This window comes from Phoxinus phoxinus (assembly GCF_949152265.1).
Source record: "Phoxinus phoxinus genome assembly, chromosome: 18".
In the NCBI taxonomy this organism is placed as follows: domain Eukaryota; kingdom Metazoa; phylum Chordata; class Actinopteri; order Cypriniformes; family Leuciscidae; genus Phoxinus; species Phoxinus phoxinus.
In genome coordinates, this window is record NC_136893.1 from 20,904,245 (window position 1) to 20,921,853 (window position 17,609).

At 39.3% G+C, this 17,609-nt stretch overlaps 1 protein-coding gene across 2 annotated transcripts in view; it reads right to left on the bottom strand.

Moving 5' to 3' along the window:
* Positions 1-12,351: 12,351 nt before the first annotated feature.
* Positions 12,352-17,609, bottom strand: part of LOC306986448 (papilin-like) — a 46,280-nt gene continuing 41,022 nt past the window's right edge. For both annotated transcript variants that reach the window (XM_079589676.1, XM_079589677.1), the window contains 4 exons: positions 16,710-16,880; positions 15,821-15,970; positions 13,173-13,310; positions 12,352-12,504 (listed from right to left, as the gene is read on the bottom strand). In XM_079589676.1, coding sequence (XP_079445802.1) covers positions 12,500-12,504; positions 13,173-13,310; positions 15,821-15,970; positions 16,710-16,880 — 464 coding nt within the window. In that variant the 3' untranslated portion in view covers positions 12,352-12,499. The remainder of the gene's footprint in view (positions 12,505-13,172; positions 13,311-15,820; positions 15,971-16,709; positions 16,881-17,609) is intronic.

The window sequence follows — 17,609 nt, forward strand, 5'->3', positions numbered from 1 at the left end:
AGCAGCCTATGCTTGAATCTGGAAATAAAGCAAAATAACTGAGAAAAATTAGAAATAGTCCTCAGATGCCATGTCTTTAACTGATCTGACATTGATTCAAACTTAAACTGATAAATTAAAAGAAGATATTACTCAACTACTATTTAATAACTGACACATTTGAGCCAGTACCGTTTTGGGAATAGTTACAGCTAGTTGATTTCTTTGTACCGTTTTAGTTAATCAGGGAGTTACGTTGTTGTATGGGAAACGCTGCCTAGACTGTTAAATGGCAGGGCGGCTGTCCATCACCAAATCAGTTACTGTGCTGTTAATTCTGCCCATGTTACTTTTCCACTTATAGGATTAGATGATGGCATTGATGAGGGAAATATTAACACACCCATAATTTGGATATACTGAGCACCTTGGCTTATGAGCTAAAAAATTGGCGAATTAACAGCACCACTGTGAAGTTCCATCCATGGAGTAACTCACAGTTTGGTGTAAGATTACCATCTTAGCTCCCACCCGCCGAATCTTCATCATGAGGATGGCTAAAATACAGGGTTCTTCCCCATGACTCCATCCTACAGCATTTCGCTGTCTCATCTAAAATTTAGGCGTTCAAACTAGTTTATAATGACTAATATGTGTCCATCTAGTCTTACCTAACAATTAACCAAAAAAAGCGATGTCATACCTCATATGCAGTGATGAATGTAACTGGCTACATGTAGCCTAGAGTAAAATTTTGAGGCAATTTTACCATTACTTTATTTGAGCTTTTTTTATTTTATGCTAAATACTTATAATTTTATACTTTACTTCTAGTCCACTAGACAAATAGGCTACTAAATTTTTTTCTTCTTCACTGCATTGAGTGCATTCACTATGGCCAAGAGAGTTTGCTTTTGAACAAATTATTTGTTCTGACGTCTGTTCTGCTTTAAAATAACTAGATGTGAATAAATCGCAAGGTCCTGACTACTGCTCCGTTGTTTTTAAAATTAGGGGCTGATCTTATTTCTCACTCACTGATTGGTTGGTTGGTTGGTTGCTTTTTATTTGTACCCGTAGGTAAATTAAGTTCCAGAGAACAAGTTTAGGCTATTTCTCAGACATATAGACGATAACACCATGCATACAAACCGAACAAGACACTAAAATCACACTAAAACAATTTACTCCATCTTAATACTATTAATAAAATGAATCACTGCTGGAACAAAGCTGTTTAACTACTGGACCAAAAGCTTGAACAAAGATGTATTTGTTTAACCTTTCTTTATTAACTAACAAAATTCCACTGATCTGGAAGTCAGCATTTGTAGTTTGTCTGTCAAAAGGGGGCGATCCTTCTATAATGGACAATTATAGACCTATATCTAAACTTTGTATTCTCTCAAAACTTTTGTAAAAATTTGTTAGTGAGCAATTGACACGATATTTAAATAGTCATAATATTTTTTTATATTAACCAATCCGGATTCTGTAATACAGCCATTTTAAAAGTCTTGCTCGACATAGTGGAGTCCTTAGATGACAAGAAACACTGTGCTTGTGTTTTTATTGATTTATCAAAGGCCTTCGACACTGTGGATCATGATTTGTTATTAAAAAGGCTTCGATCAGTAGGACTATCAGAAAATGTAATCTTATGGTTCACTGCTTATTTAAAGGAAGTTATGGAAAGTATTCAGTCAGATCCACTGGAGGTGGTTAAGGGAGTACTTCAAGGATCTGTGTTAGGGCCGCTATTATTCAGCATATATATCAATTGTCTGGATTTTGAAATTGATAATAGAAGGTTTCGTTTTTATGCAGATGATGCTATTATTTATTGTTCAGCTTCCTCTAAGCAGCAATCTGTGGCTTTTTTACAATCTGCTTTTGATATCATCCAAAATAGGTTTTGTGCTTTGAAGCTGGTTTTAAAGGGAAAAAAACTAAATGCATGTTATTTTCAAACTCTAAAATTTCTTCTGAATTTAAAAAAAGGCACTGGTATTTGTTGATATATAAAGCTATATTGGGTTATCTACCCTCTTATCTGTGTTGTTGTTTTTTTAAATGGAAACAAAAAATTACTCATTACATTCTGAATCAAATTACAATCTGTATGTGCATTTTGCCAGAACCGAGCTTGGTAAGACCTCTTTTAAATATGCTGCAACCTCAGATTGGAATCTTCTCCACAATGAGATGAAGTTGGTGTCTTGTAGTCAATTTTAAAAATGTATTAAGTAATCTTCAGAGTAAATGAATGGTGTGTAAATGTATATATTTTTTTGTATATCGTAACTGATGTATAACTGTACATGCAAACTCAGCTGCCTATGTTGGCCAGGACACTCCTGTAAAAGAGATTTTAATCTCAGTGAGTCTTCTCTCCTTAAATAAATAAAGGTTGTTTTATAGTCTTTTATAGTCTACAGAACCCAGAGTGATACGCCCGGGATGGCTTCCCATGTCTGAAGTCTTTCGGACGGTAGTTCGGTAGGCAAGGTACTGACGACCGCGTTGTTGCGAAGAGGAAAAATGCTCTTTATTGACAGTGGGTGCGCTATCACAGTGGAAGTTTTCTTGGGTGCGAACAATGTGTGTGGGACGGGCCCAGCATTTACAGTTTGAACAGGGGGTTGGAAGGTAAACGCATGACTTCTTCGAGGTGGTCTGGCCTCGGCGGGACTTAGCCCTCTCTTCTTCTCTCCTGACCGATCAGGATGGCTTCTATGGCTCAGGGTCAGATGTTATCTTGGGACGGGGGCCCTGGTGCGTGGGGAAAAGGGTTGCGCTTTCGGAGCTCATGCAGGCTTTGACTTGGACTGAGGCTGAACGGGCGACGGGGCAAGCCTAAACACGTGTGTTGTGTGTGTGTTTGTGTGTATTTGTACACTTCTTTGTGAGGGGCACTTAAAGTGAAAGACTGTGACAACCAGCTATTTAATGTATGCACACTAGTTAAAAAGGCTTATAAATATGCCAAATGTTTCTATTTAATTCTTGTGTTTTGCACAGGTTTCTGTAAGGGTTATGTTTAGGAGTGGGTCTTGGTGTGTTGAAGGCTTGGTCTCGTTGAAGCGGGGGCCTGTTTGATCAAGTTGAAACCCTTGTCAGGCTGCTTTTAGTCATCCCATTCTCAGCTGAGGCTGAAAGGAGTTTAAGTGCTCTTAGGAGACTGAAAAAAAATGTCTCCGAAGAACGATGGCACAAGTGAGACTGTGTGCCTCTAATTTATTGCTGTGTGCCATGTCCAGCTGGACAAACTAGACAATATTTATGTGAAAAAAATATGCCAACAGTTAATTTATGTTAATGACAGGCGTAGATGTGTTTGGCTTCTTCAAATAGCAAGGAACAAGACAGTAGACACATTGCTATTGATTATTGCATTTAACTATGCACTATGATGCGTTGCACTATTGTGACGTCAGAAACACCAGCGATTTCAAACCTGGTTTTTAAAACTTTTGAGTCTTGTTTCACTGCAGTTTTAAGGAGAAAATACTCCGCATTGGTATTGACTTATGAATCTGCACATGGTTTGTCTTAAAGCACTTCAAAAACACCACATAGACATATAAACAACATTAAAAACTTGATTTTCACCACAGGTGGACTTTAATATATTATTCTATTCATTTCCTGAATCCTCAGCTTCCGGGGATCTCCCCACTAATTAAAAAATCAAACTTACACCCTTGGAAACAATGTGTGACATTTACTTCTGGGAAGGATGTCTCAATCCAGTATTTTTGCCGTAAAGACAGCACTGCCTTTCTTGGTGGTAAAAACTTTGACCCACATTAGGAGCTTATTAACTATGACTAAAACATCCTGATAACCCTTGCATTTTAGAAAGAGTCATACAATTACATTGCAATTCACAAAACTGTCCAAAGGGTGCAGGGTTTTCCAAACTTAATGGAATCGGTTGGCATATTAAGTTTTGACATCATGCATGTGTTAACTTCTGCATTTCTCTAAAAATCCTTATTATTTAAACATGAACACATTTAAAAACGCCTAAGTGTCCGACACACACTGTATATCTAGTGACTAGATAAGGAAGCAAGGTTTGGAGTGTATTATCCATTTGATCATTTAGATCAAATCCAAATCCACAGATTTTGCACTTTGGCTTTATCTGAGAGCTGTGAGTGAGGTGATTCAACGTGCAAATGACATGCCTGAGCAGTGAAGATAGTTAACGGACTTAAATTCAGTTTAGGTGGAGCATTGGGGCACGCCAACTGAAATTTTAGAGATCCTCCAAAAGAATTGGCAGTAGTCATGTGTACTCAGACTGGAGAGGCTAATAATTGAATTTTCACGTAGAATAACAGTGTTGCTAGACACTCTAAATAGGGTGAGCCTCAACCTCTGATAATTGCAGTATTATTCTAATTAAGTGTACATGGGAAACCATGGCATAATTATATAAGTTATACAAGTTGAAGGAAGTTAAGTTGGTCAGCTTATTGGTAAGGGAGGGTCATGACTTCTGGTTGGTTAGATAGCCTATAGTCTTACCTTAATTGTGTACAGATCTATGGAGACTAAATAGCATACTTTTAGAAATAAGCAACCATGGAGCGGCACCTAAAGGTATTAGTCAATTCACTCACAGGAAAAAGGAATAGTCTCTGAAGTACCTATATGTCATCATCCATTAAGTTACTCAGCAAAGTTTTGATTGTAGATTCAAAAGTTTTTTCCTGTAGAAGTAGTACTCATAATCGTTGTATGACACACGAAGGCCGGATAAAACATGCCAAAACGAACACCGTGTTTATACAGCAGGCCCTTCACATTGTTGAACGAGGCTCTCTTTTTAGCCACGGAAGCACAGAAGTCTTTATAGAATTTGATTCTATGCCCCTTGCGCGGAATCTCTTTCGCGGCCCTCGCCCCTGCACTTGAGCACAGCTTCCTTCTCAATATAACGGTGAAATCGCATTATAACCGAACGGGGATTTTGGCCTTAGTTTAGGTCTCAGGCTCCGATGGACTCTGTCAAGCTCTGGTGGGGCAGAAAGGACATCGCCTAGAACTTTGGCAAAATTAACATGATAGAAGCAATTGACGATTGGAGGGACTTCAGTGACGAATTCAGCAGCGTGGTTCACCAGTTATATTTTTCCTTAGTTTATCAAGTTCACTAATCAACTTGTCAGTCGTTAGCGGGGTTGTAAGTAATCCGCCATGTTGCTGCTGTCTGGGCCAAGATGAGACACCTTATAATTAGGGGTGTGACGAGATTTCTCGACGAGTGAAAAGCTGTCTCGCGATATCACCATGATTAGCATAGAATATGTCACCGCTACATTCACATTACATTACGGTGTATACAGCGGAATCGGCCGCCTCCACTGTCGTTTTGCTATTGTAAACGTCTACTCTGCTCATCCAGCATGAGTTGCAGTCGCACACAGACTGTGACAGTGCAGCAGGAATCAGTTCACTGATCGCGTTACGATGGCGGAGGATTTGTTGCGCAACAGAGAGTCGATCTGAGATGTCTTAGGGCGGTTCACACAGAACGTGTTTTTCCATTCCAGTGCGGTACTTTTCCATTGTTTTTCTATGTAAACGCGCTAGACGGATGTGTAAACTTGCGCTCGCGTCTTGCATCTTTTGCAGCGTCTCGCGCATGACACAGCATTCTAAAAACGCGGCGCTCAAGTTAAAATCAGTTCCCCCATTCTACTGCCAGCGTATCGCATTTTACAAAGCAAAAACGCATTCTGTGTGAATGGCCCCTTATCTTGTAAAACGCGCGCTCAGCACCGCCACTACGGAGTGAAAATGAAAGTAAAACACGATGCGCGCAAATTAGACTGCATACAATAGCCCGTCTCCCAATATCAAACCTAGGCTATCTCTGGACGTTGTAGTTGTGGCTGGTCTCTGTTTTGGTCTCTGTTTGCACTTTGAATACAGAGAGAGCAGTGGTGTAGTCTAGTTTTTTGTAGTGAGTAAGCAATGTGTTTTAAGTATACTTGGAATAGTTCCACTTTAGCACAAACAATTATATTTAATACAACTTTTAATACAAAGTTGAACAACTCAAATGCATTTAGCACCAAAATTAGTTAATCCATTTTGACAGACATTAAGTATACCAAATTATAGTGTGCCACAAATACATTTAGTTATAATAAAGTACATACGGATAAATTGCGCTTAAGTCAAAAACATTTTTTCATTAAGATATGTTTTACAGCCTGTAGTGCAAAACTCAGAGAAGGCCTCAGGTCACAGAGTGCACTATGTCTCAGAGTGCACTATGCCTCAGTAAAGTTGGGGGGCAAGTTGTAAAATAAAAAAAGTATTGACTGAGGTTGTTCTGCAGGCATCTCGGCTTTGTTGTCTTCACCGGCATCTGAAACTCCGTGACTTGAGTGATTTCTTATACTTTTACGGCATAAATTGGTGAGCACAGCCAGGAGATGGTAAGAGGTCGGAACCACAACAGGCAGATTGGCACAGGCTACACAAAACAACTGGTGCCAAAAATAAAGAAAGCAATTGGCCAGTCTTCTGTCGGTTAAGCCTGGGTAGTGGTAACTATTAAAAGCCCTCACCAATTTGGAACCTAAATTTAAAATTGAGAAATGGGGTTCCAGATCTCAAAATTGCACATGGGTATGAATGAATGGGTATGAATGAATGGGTATGAATGAATGATTGAGTGAAAGAGAGTATCGAGTAGGCTAATAACGTGTGTCAAGTAATTAAGAGTGTTGAGAAATCACTTAAGAGGTGTGTGGTACAAGTAATTAAGAGTGTTGAGAAATCACTTAAGAGGTGTGTGGTACAAGTAATTAAGAGTGTTGAGAAATCACTTTAGAGGCGTGTGGTACAAGTAATTAAGAGTGTTGAGAAATCACTTAAGAGGTGTGTGGTACAAGTAATTAAGAGTGTTGAGAAATCACTTAAGAGGCGTGTGGTACAAGTAATTAAGAGTGTTGAGAAATCACTGACTACATTTACAAGCTGTTCAAATTCGGGTTATGGTCGGGTTAAGGTCACTATTCGGGTTTCTGAAACATTCGGGATAACCCGTTTACATGCGTGAGCAGAGAGCGTTACTCCTGTATACATGGAATGTGTAATCAGTCGCCAATATCCCGATGTAAACGGCGACGCACGGTTAGCGTCTGGACGTACGGACAACATTAAGACGCAATATGCGTCATTTCCGATTCTTCTTCCTGTATCCAAAGACAACAACAACAGCAGCAGCAGGCGGATAATGAATAGTTTGGGGCAGATAGCGATAGTCTTTGTTTGCGCTTTGGCGCTGGTACTGATCCACCAGCAGCACTTGACACTACTGTGCCTCATGGTCTTTATTAATAGAAGGAGAGAAATTGAGCAAGAGATGGGAAATGTAGCTGGAGCTATGCCACACATATAAAGAAATTGGTCTCCTCCTCGCTCCAAAAGTGTGGTGCTGTGCTGCGTGTCGCCATGTTAACCTCGACTTGTTTACTTCCACTATACTGCACGCGGGTTTTTTTATGCGCCGTCTCTACTCAAAAGACCAAGATTCCTTGCGAATAGAACATGCGCTGAACACACATTTTGATGGGGATATGCCGAAACGCTAGCCTGGGAAAACCCAGACCACTCTCAGTTGTAACTGAGTAAGGGCCTGGCAAAGCTCCATAGACAATTCATTTCCACAGGGGCGTCACCAACGGACGTCGGATAGATCTAAAACCAATCAGAGCGATGAATGACATGACGTATGCAGAGCGACAAAGAAACATCTCGAGACTCTCAGCAATTCTCTGTTTGTGTTAACAAAAATGACCATTTTAAATCGCTTGAAACAAACGCGATAGCTGATTCGAACGAGTGATGTTGTGATGTTCCACGGCGGCATCCATCTTTGTAATGTACAAAATCTGCGTCACCGTCTCAGCTCTGTCGTCATCGTGTAAAGCCCGCCCCAACGTTTCTGATTGGTGCCGCGATTTCGACGGATTGGAAATGGGTTTCAATGGGCTCTTTGCTAGACCCACTTGCAGAGCAAATCTAAATTTGCCGGAAGTGGTCTGGGTTTTCCCAGGCTACCGAAACGCGTTTACAAGACCAAATATTCGGGTTAGTAAAGGGGTACCCCAGGTATAATATCCCGGTTTTTAAAAACCGGGATATGAGCATATCCCCGGTTTTGCCGGTGTTTACATGGCTGTGCGCGACCGGGTTATTGCTAATATTCCGGTTTTGAACGGGTTATTGGCTGCATGTAAACGTAGTCACTTAAGAGGAGTGTGGTACAAGTAATTAAGAGTGTTGAGAAATCACCTAAGAGGCGTGTGGTACAAGTAATTAAGAGTTTTAAGAATAATCCAAGAGGCGTGTGTTGTAAATAATTAAGAGTATTTAGAAATCATCTAAGAGGTGTCTGGTGCAAGTGATTAAGAGTAGCCTATTGAGAAATCCTCCAAGACGCGTGTGGCTCAACCCAGATAACAGGGAACATTCCCATAACTTTCACTAACGTTATGTAAACATTTTTTTCCTGAAATAATGTTTGTGGAAAGGTGTTTATATAGTTAAAATACATTCTCGAAACGTTGAGATAAAACGTTTTTAGAACAACGTTTTTAGTATGTCCTTGTGATGTTTTTTGTACTTGACTGATGTTCTCATAATGTTGAGTGAAAACATTCTTAGAACAACATTCCCAGATAACAAAAATATGTTCTTAGAATGTTTTGTTAAACATTCCCATTAAGTTATGAAAATTTTATTTCTGAATGTTTTCTGAACGTTCAAAACATCAGTTCCCTTTCGAGGAACTCACGGTGCGTTGAGAATCGACACAATGGGGAACGCCTTCAGCGTGATGCGTCTGAAGCCTGTATGGAACTAGTCCAATCTCGATATGTGTTGCTTGCGCCGTTGCATGTGACGGTGATGCGGAAGCTATAAAAGGACGCCGGATCACAACAACGTCAGCTTTCTGGTCTTCAGCAAGCGTTCTGTGTGACTGTTTGACTTATTTGGCGTTGTTTGTCAAATCACTCTCATATATATAAAGTAAATGGCAAAATTTTTAATTAAAATAAATAACAAAATATGTTTGTAACAATATGTACATAAGTTACTTGTCAGGTATTGTTAATAAAAACAAGCATTAGATGAATAGTTGCTGTTTAAACTGTTATGTTTCTTTCATCTGTTCCACCCCTGTGTTGCAACTTGCAATGAAATTGAAACAAAGCACAACTACTGTTCAAAGTAAATTTTTACTTAAATCATTCTATATTTGTACCGAAAAACACATGATACTAAGAGAACACATATGTGAGTTGTTGATCACAAAAAAATAATCTATCTGTAACCTTATCTTAGAATATGACGTTTATCTGAAAAGTGTTTCAACTGTCCCGGCTCTCCCCTAATACCTTTTGGCCTGCTGTATATGAGGGCCCAGTAGTGGTGGTTCAGGACCAGAGGGTTTTCCCCGATGGGGAACCCATTTTGCACGATCAAAGTAACGCGCAGATGCCTTCGTTCTTTGGTCATGTGGAAGAAACCATGGTTCCTGTCCCAAGGCCCTGTGTTGGGAGCACTGTGTCAGAGAAAAATAGTGACCACGGATGCGTCCCTCACAGGCTGGGGAGTGGTCATGGAGGGCAGCTACACCAGGGGTCCATTGAAGGACTACCATCTCTCGTGGCACATCAATTGCCTGGAGATGTTGCCAGTATTTCTGGCTTTCAGACATTTCCTTCCAGACCTTAGTGGGTATCATGTTCTAACAGACAATACGTCGGTGCTCTCATATATAACTCGACAGGAGGGCCTGAGATCACGCCCTCTATGCAGACTGGTGCACCAGGTTCTTCTGTGGTCCCAGGGCAAACTACTCTCAATCAGAGCAATGTTTATTTCCGGGGACAAAAATGTGGGGGCAAACATCCTGTCGAGGCAGGGGCTGAGGCCCGGGAATGGAGACTCCACCCCGAGACGGTGGAGTTGATATGGAGGAAGTTCGGTCAGGCGGAAGTGGATCTGTTCGCCTCTCACAAGAACACACACTGTGCGCTCTGGTTTTCCCTCACACTTGCAGCTCCTCTGGGACTAGATGCCATGGTGCAGGCGTGGCCGAGGCAACGCCTGTACACATTTCCCCCGATAGCTCTGCTCCCAGGGGTTCTAGAGAGGGTCCGGCGGCACGGGATCAGCTTGCTCCTAGTAGCCCGTACTGGCCGGCCCGAGTATGGTTTTCAGACATAATAGCTCTCCTAGCGGGCTCTCCGTGGCAAATCCCCATCAGGAGGGACCTTCTGTCTCAGGCCGGGGCACAATATATCACCCTCGACCGGAGCTGTGGGTCTGGCCCCTGAGGGGGACCAACTTGTAAATGCTGGCCTCTCAACTAAGGTTGTTGAGACCATCTGAAAATCTAGAGCCCCCTCCACGAGGAAACTGTATGCATTAAAATGGAATGTATTCACTTTATGGTGCAGAGAACATCAGTTGGACCCAGTTAACTACCCAGTGGCTTCAGTGCTGGAGTTCCTCCAGAGTCACTTCTCTGACGGGGTCTCGCCTTCCACGCTTAATGTCTATGTGGCGGCCATAGCTGCGTTCCTCACGCCTCTAGGGGTGGGCACTTTTGGGAGACAGACACAGAACACCATTTTGGGGTGTTTTCTTTTTCTATTGTGTTTTCCACATGTCTTGTTAGATTTGACTTGTGCCTAGTTGTATGTTTTAGTTTGGGTTCTTTTTTCCCCTTGTGGTGGGGTTGTATTTTTAGTTTAGAAAAAGTAATTTTTGCTCTTTATGATTCCATTGTTTGGACTGTGTACTTCCCTGAGACTCTTACAAAATGTTATGTTCTAGTAAAATGTGAATCTTAAAGCAAAGTCTTATGTTATTTTTGTAATTCAAATATTTAATGCAATTAGAAACTTTATATTCTGGAAAAATGTAAACGCTCTGGACAACTCTGTCAACACAGTTCCCTATTAGTCGCTCACTTTACACGTAGCGTCGACATTATTGGGATCACTTCAGGGAGTGTAAAAATTACTTTTTCTAAACCGAAAACACAACCTCACCACAAGGGAAAAAAGAACCCAAACTCAAACATACAACTAGACACAAATCAAAGCTAACAGTGATATGTACACATGGGACTGGTTTGACTCTATATTCAAATACCGAGGGAATTGGTTTCTAAAGTAGGGATAACCATACTGTAGCAGTTGTTATTTTTGTGTTGTGCCTTTTTTTTTTAGATCACTGATCACCAGTGTTGCAGATAAACAGAAGATCGATATATCTGTGGTTCTAAATCTAGTTGACTTGGATTCACTAGCATGTACCAGAAGTCCTGGTAAAAAAAAAAAGAAAAAAAAAAAAGGTAGGGAAGGGGTGCCTTTTTTATAATAGTCTTTAAAATGTATCCTGTTTTTGGCTAGCGATGGAGACTGTATATACACCCAGTATAGAGTAAGCAGGAAGAGGGTGTTATGTTTGTTATGTTGGCATGCCCCTTCCTGAAGTCATTAAATAAATATCTAACAAAATCATATTCATCAAGGAGTCTGCGGAATCAAGAAATATGAAAGAGAGGGGACACCTGTTTTTGTTTTGTGAGTCATGAGCAAAGATTCGATTTTTTTTGTGAGTATCAAAATCAAAGATAAGCCACCTTTGTTTTTTGTCGTTTTTTGATGGTCACAAGCAAAGATTGCTTATGTGAAAAAGTGGCTAAAGACATTTTTTTTCAGTGTTTTTAGAAAACCATAGTTTGCGGTCACGTAAACTTCTCAAAGGAACTGCGTGATTTAGGCATCTGTGATAAATATACATGGAAGAGCTTGATGTCAAGTCGTCTCAGTTTATGCCACCACTTTGAGAGCATGACCAAGTGTCACAGAATCTACAATCCAACTACTGAAAAATGGATGTCTAAGAATGTGGCAAGCATTTTCCACTTTCTGTAATGCAATGATATTCAAATATGTGTTGTTTTGAAGGACTGGTCTTTTTTCCTTGATTTTCATACATTGGGCCGTGGGCTAACCCTATAACGACCCCCAGACTGGTTGTTAATGAATTCAAATTCTGAAGCAGCTTCTTAACACTGGTTAACTATCCCATATTTAAAAAAAAAAAAAAAATAATAAAAAAAAAACCTGAACCCATATAGTGGTAGCAATGCTCCAAAGCACCTGACTTAAGTCAACCTGGCGTCGGCTTCTAGACACCTACAAATTTGTACTCTACAAGAAGTCTCTCTAGTATTCCAATTCAGCATTATCACTTGGGAATGAAAATAAGACCTCTAGTTTCTAGCCTGCGACGCAGTATTAATAGACAGACTCCAAACAATGCCTTTGAATATGCTTTAATCACAGCCATGACAACCTCATATCAAAATCACAGAGATTCCCACAGGCACAAATACAACAATTTAAATAGGACTGCCCATCTTGGGGACAGTATTCGGCACACACTGGATTCCCCTTCAGTAGGGCACCTAGCCTGTATGGATAGAGATTCAGATTTAGTCTGGCCATTTAGTGACATTCAGCCCCTTTCAGCAGGGCTCATTCAGCAAAAACACAAAGCATGAATAGCTAGTTTTACTTCCATTGTGAATTGCATTCCAAGTATTATAACTAATATATTATATCATTACATGCAAAGTGAGATATTTCACACCCTTGTTATAATTTTGATGATTATGGCTTACAGTTTATGAAAACCCCAAAATTATAACAAATAAAGGCTTGAAATCTCACTTTGTATGTAATGAGTATATAATATATTAGTTGAAATAAATAAACTTTTGCACAATCTTCACATTTTTTGAGTTTCACCTGTATATTCAACAGACCGAAATCAATTATTCCACTTGGTAAAAAAATTCTTTTTTTTTTTTTAATCCTATGGTTTAATATATTTATTATTTGCTTGGTCAGTGTCGTTGTGGGTTTTGGTGCTTTTGCTGTTGTAGGCTGTAAGGACCTTTCAAATAACTGAAATGGTTTTGTGAATTGATATGGACGTTCCTAATGTGGTCAAGACCCGCCTGGAACTACTTTAGCCGTGCATTTTCCTGAAAATAATTACACACCATTGGTTGATTACAACATAATCAACCAATCAGATTCAAGCATTCATCCCTATAATATACAATAATAAAATACCTGTATTTGGAGGCATACATTCATGTCCACATCCAGTGCTGCAGCATTTCTCATTGTTGGGACAGCCACCGTCATTGGCACACAACTCGTCACACTTTGGTTTTTTGTAATATCTGATTGGACACACTCCTGGCTTTGCTGTAATACAGACACATGACAGAGCCATATCACTGAATGCTGAATTCATTTCACTTTTTTTTTTTGGTTCTTTTGCTGTTGTTGCTGTAAGGACCTTTGAAATAACTGAAATCATTTGGTGAAGTCATATGGACATGTAATGTGGTCAAGATCTGCCTGGAACTACTTTAGCCGTGCGTTTCCCTGAAAATAACTGCACACCTTAGAATCTTTGTCAACCAATCAGATTCAAGCATTCAACGTAGTATAATAATACAATTTATAAAACTGTTAGTTCTAGTTCTTGATTCTTATTGGTTAATAACTATTCACAATAAAACGACTATTCACTCAACGGTTCTATGCATCACTACCCAACCCCCTAGCAACCACTCTTGTTGGTCCTCTCAGCCTCGACAGCAAACATGGGCTACTGCGGTTCTTTATCTGCTAATGCAGCATCTAGTGAGCAAATTAAATTACTTTACAATGAGGTCATATCATTATAATGTTCTGTTTTCATGACGTTTCGCAACTGTCAGCGCTCTCCACCCATGTGCTCTCTTTGCAGCACACAGCCTCAGGCTACGTTTACACGTGGACGGCTATTTTCATAAACAGACATTTCACCCCTCTTCGTTTTCAAAAATAACCCTGTGCACACGAACCCGTGTATATGCGGTCAAGAGCATGCCAAACCTGTAGGTGGCAGTGTAACGAGAAGCTCAAGGCCATGTTAGCCAACCAGAATCCCGAAAATAGTCACATACTGTGACGTCGACTGCCTAAAACTCCTTGTTTCTCAGTTTACATGCAAACGTGAAAACGGAGTTTTCCAAAATTTCCACTCTGGCCGGAGTTTTTAGAAAGAATCGTTTTCAGAGGAGAATTCTCCGTTTGCGTGTAAACGAGGAGCACAACCGAAGGGAAATGTCTCCGTTTTTCAAAATAACCATGTACGTGTAAACGGGGCCTCAGTGTCAAAATAAACAGCATGAGGCATCAGTGATAGTTTGTATTTTGCCTCTAGAGGCCGCTCTCGTACTGTATAATGACAGCGGACCCTTAGCTGCTCTAGACTCCCCCATAACTACTATCTGCATGGATTTTTGGCTGATAACCGAATGTTCCAACAATCAGCTATCGGTGCCGATAGCTACGTACGTACTGCATGCGCTGACCCCACTCTGATTTTTCGCAGCCTACCACTTCGTGGCTGAGTTGCTGTTGTTCCCAATTATTTCAACTTTCCACTTTGTTAGAATACCACTAACAGTTGACTGTGGAATATTTAGTAATGAGGAAATTTCACAAATGGACTAATTGCACAGGTGGCAACCTATCACGGTACAACACTTGAATTCACTGAGCTTCTGAGAGCGACCCATTCTTTCACAAATGTTTGTAGAAGAGTCTGCATGCCTAGTGCTTGATTTTATACAACTGTGGCCATGGGAGTGATTAGAACACTGGAATTCAATTATTTGGAGGGATGTCCCAATACTTTTGGCAATATACATGTCACTTATCATGGGTTTGTGTGAAGATGTTTTTCATTTCACTTACATTTTTTTTTTTTAAAGGGACACTTCACCCATTTGCATTAAGCTTTGTATTGTTAGAAAACAAGTCATATTATAATGGTCGTGTTTTTTCCTTTATTTTTCCCTGAGATGGGAGAAATAAGTATTTAAGCGTTTCACTTCCTGCTTATAAAGACGTAAAAATGGTAATTTTGCATCATAAGGAGGAAGTCACATTTCATTGAATAGTGTATGAGACTACCATGCAATAGTTCACCATTTTGAAAGAAATACAAACGAGGAGTAATTCAGTGATGAGTTCGCTAACTAACTTTAATATTTGTGTGAAATTAATTTCAAGCTCTGGTGGTTAGCTAGCTTTGTAGACGGAAGAGTGATTTCTCTGATAGGCGATTAGCTTATACGCACCGTTCTGGATTAGTGAGTGGCTTGCAGAGCTTTGCAATGTGGTGCATTGTGGGAGTTGTTGTCTTTCATACAAACACGCCCTAAAGTTACTTTCTGTCTTTTCTCGTCAAGAAGGCACCAAATTCAAAGATTATTTTACATTTCGACTACCGGTACATACATGACCCACTTTCAATAAAGATTAATGTTCCCACGGGTGAAATGCTCCTTTAAGCCTAATAAATGTTGAAATTGATAGCACTCAATTATACTGTAATGTTTAATGTCTATCATTAAAGTAAAAAAATAAATAAGAGACAATACCAATTTTAGTATCAGTAACCCTGGCCTTCAACCATAAAGATAACATTACAACAAAAAATTACTAAAACTGAAACTAAAATTAAAACCTTAAAAATCATTTGTTACTTATGAAAATATTTCAGTGTTACTTGAAATATAAAATGTTAACTAAAATTAAAATTTCTTATTAAACGTAAAAAGAAAAAAAAAGGGACCCAAAATTATTTCTTGCATACCCCCCTTAAACTCTTAATGGCACCCCTGCCCGTAGTATAATATAAATATAAAATATCATACCTATAACTGGAGCCATACAGTCAAGTCCATTACACATCGTGCTGCAGCATTTCTGATTGTTGGGACACTCACTGTCACTGGCACACGACTCTTTATCCTTCACTAAACACATTGTTCCATTGTTTGTGATTGGACACACTCCTGGCTTGGCTGTTATACACACATGACAGAAAAAAAGAATAAGAAAAAAAAAAAAAAGAGCCTAATAGATTGAAAAGAGGTAAATGTGACATTATAATGTGTTTGTGAAGATTGTTTTAAGTTCACTTAAATTAAAAGCGTTTTTTTTTAAAGCCTAATAAATGTTCAAATTGATAGATTGCAATTATACTGTAATGCTGAATGCCTATAATTAATGGCTAAAATTAGGGAAAAAAATCTATTTCATAGAGAAATCAGGAGCAGTATTGGTATCAGTGATGCCCTCCATCATAAAAAGATGCCATGAAATGAACAATAAAATATGTTATTTTGACATTAATTTTGAGATTAAACGTGAAATTACTACAATTTTAAAAATATATATAAAATAACTTGAATGCTAGGTGTAATTGAGCTTCAGAAAAGGTGCGATAAATAAATTATTTTTTTAATTGACACAACACAAAATGTATCCTGGCACACACTTCTGCTTCATATTTTGTGCTTGGACAAACTCCTGCTGTTATACAGACACATGACAGAGAAGCCATATCACTGAATGCTGAATGAATTTTTACTGTAAAAAATGTGAAAGTTGTACCTAAGCTAAATATTATTGTAATACGCTTTACTAGAAGGAACGTTTTCGGTCTGTCTACTTTAAAATGCCAGGTTTTATTTGTCGGTTTTGGTTCTTTTCCTGTAAGGACCTTTGAAATAAATGAAATGTGTAATGTGTGTGTCCTACCGTTTCTCACTCCGCAGGACTCCTCACACTCTTTCTGGCTGTTGAACTTGTTGCCATTTCCCTTGCAGCCTCCATATATGAAGGACACACACTTTCCCGCAGCAGAATCGAAGGCCCACATGGGCATGTATGCGTGACAAGGTCCAGCGTCCATAGGCAGTCTACAGGAAGCTAGAGGGACAAAAATACACTGTATTAGGATTACACCAAGATGAATTGTGTGCTGGGTCACTATGGGTCTCTCAGCTGGGCCGTAATCAATCTTTGGATCACACACACAAAAACATGGTCTCAAACACACACATATGTTGGTGCACCTATCATTATTAGGACTTTCCACAGGCGTAATAGTTTATATACTGTACAAACTGTATATTCTGTTCCCTAACGCTAAACCTACCCATCACAGAAAACTTTCTGCATTTTTAATAAAACATTGTTTAGGATGTTTAAGCCATTTTAATTACGAGGACTCAGGAAAGGTCCTCAGGAACCACTCTTTGAGCTTCTTTCTTTACGTGAAAGGTCCTGGAAAAATAACTTTATTACAGTACATAACTTAAATTGAAGTGAGACTAAATCTTAAAAACTGCCTTTTTTTATGTTGCCTAAATTCAAAATGATCCAAAAAAAAATAGCCTAGAGAGAGCAATAGAGTAAGGTTTAGCATACTTATTTGAACTGTAAAACATAGACCCTTCCCTCAGTTGTTTGAACTACAGTAAAAGATACAATTACCGGTACGCAGAGTATCAGATTTTTATTTATACCCATTACCACTAGACTAGTGAGATTAGTTTGTTTGACAGATACTTTACCAAAGCAATGGCGTGAAACACAACATTAAAGACCCCTTATGTTATGAAGTTTAAAGATATTTTCAGTTCATTATGAATATGG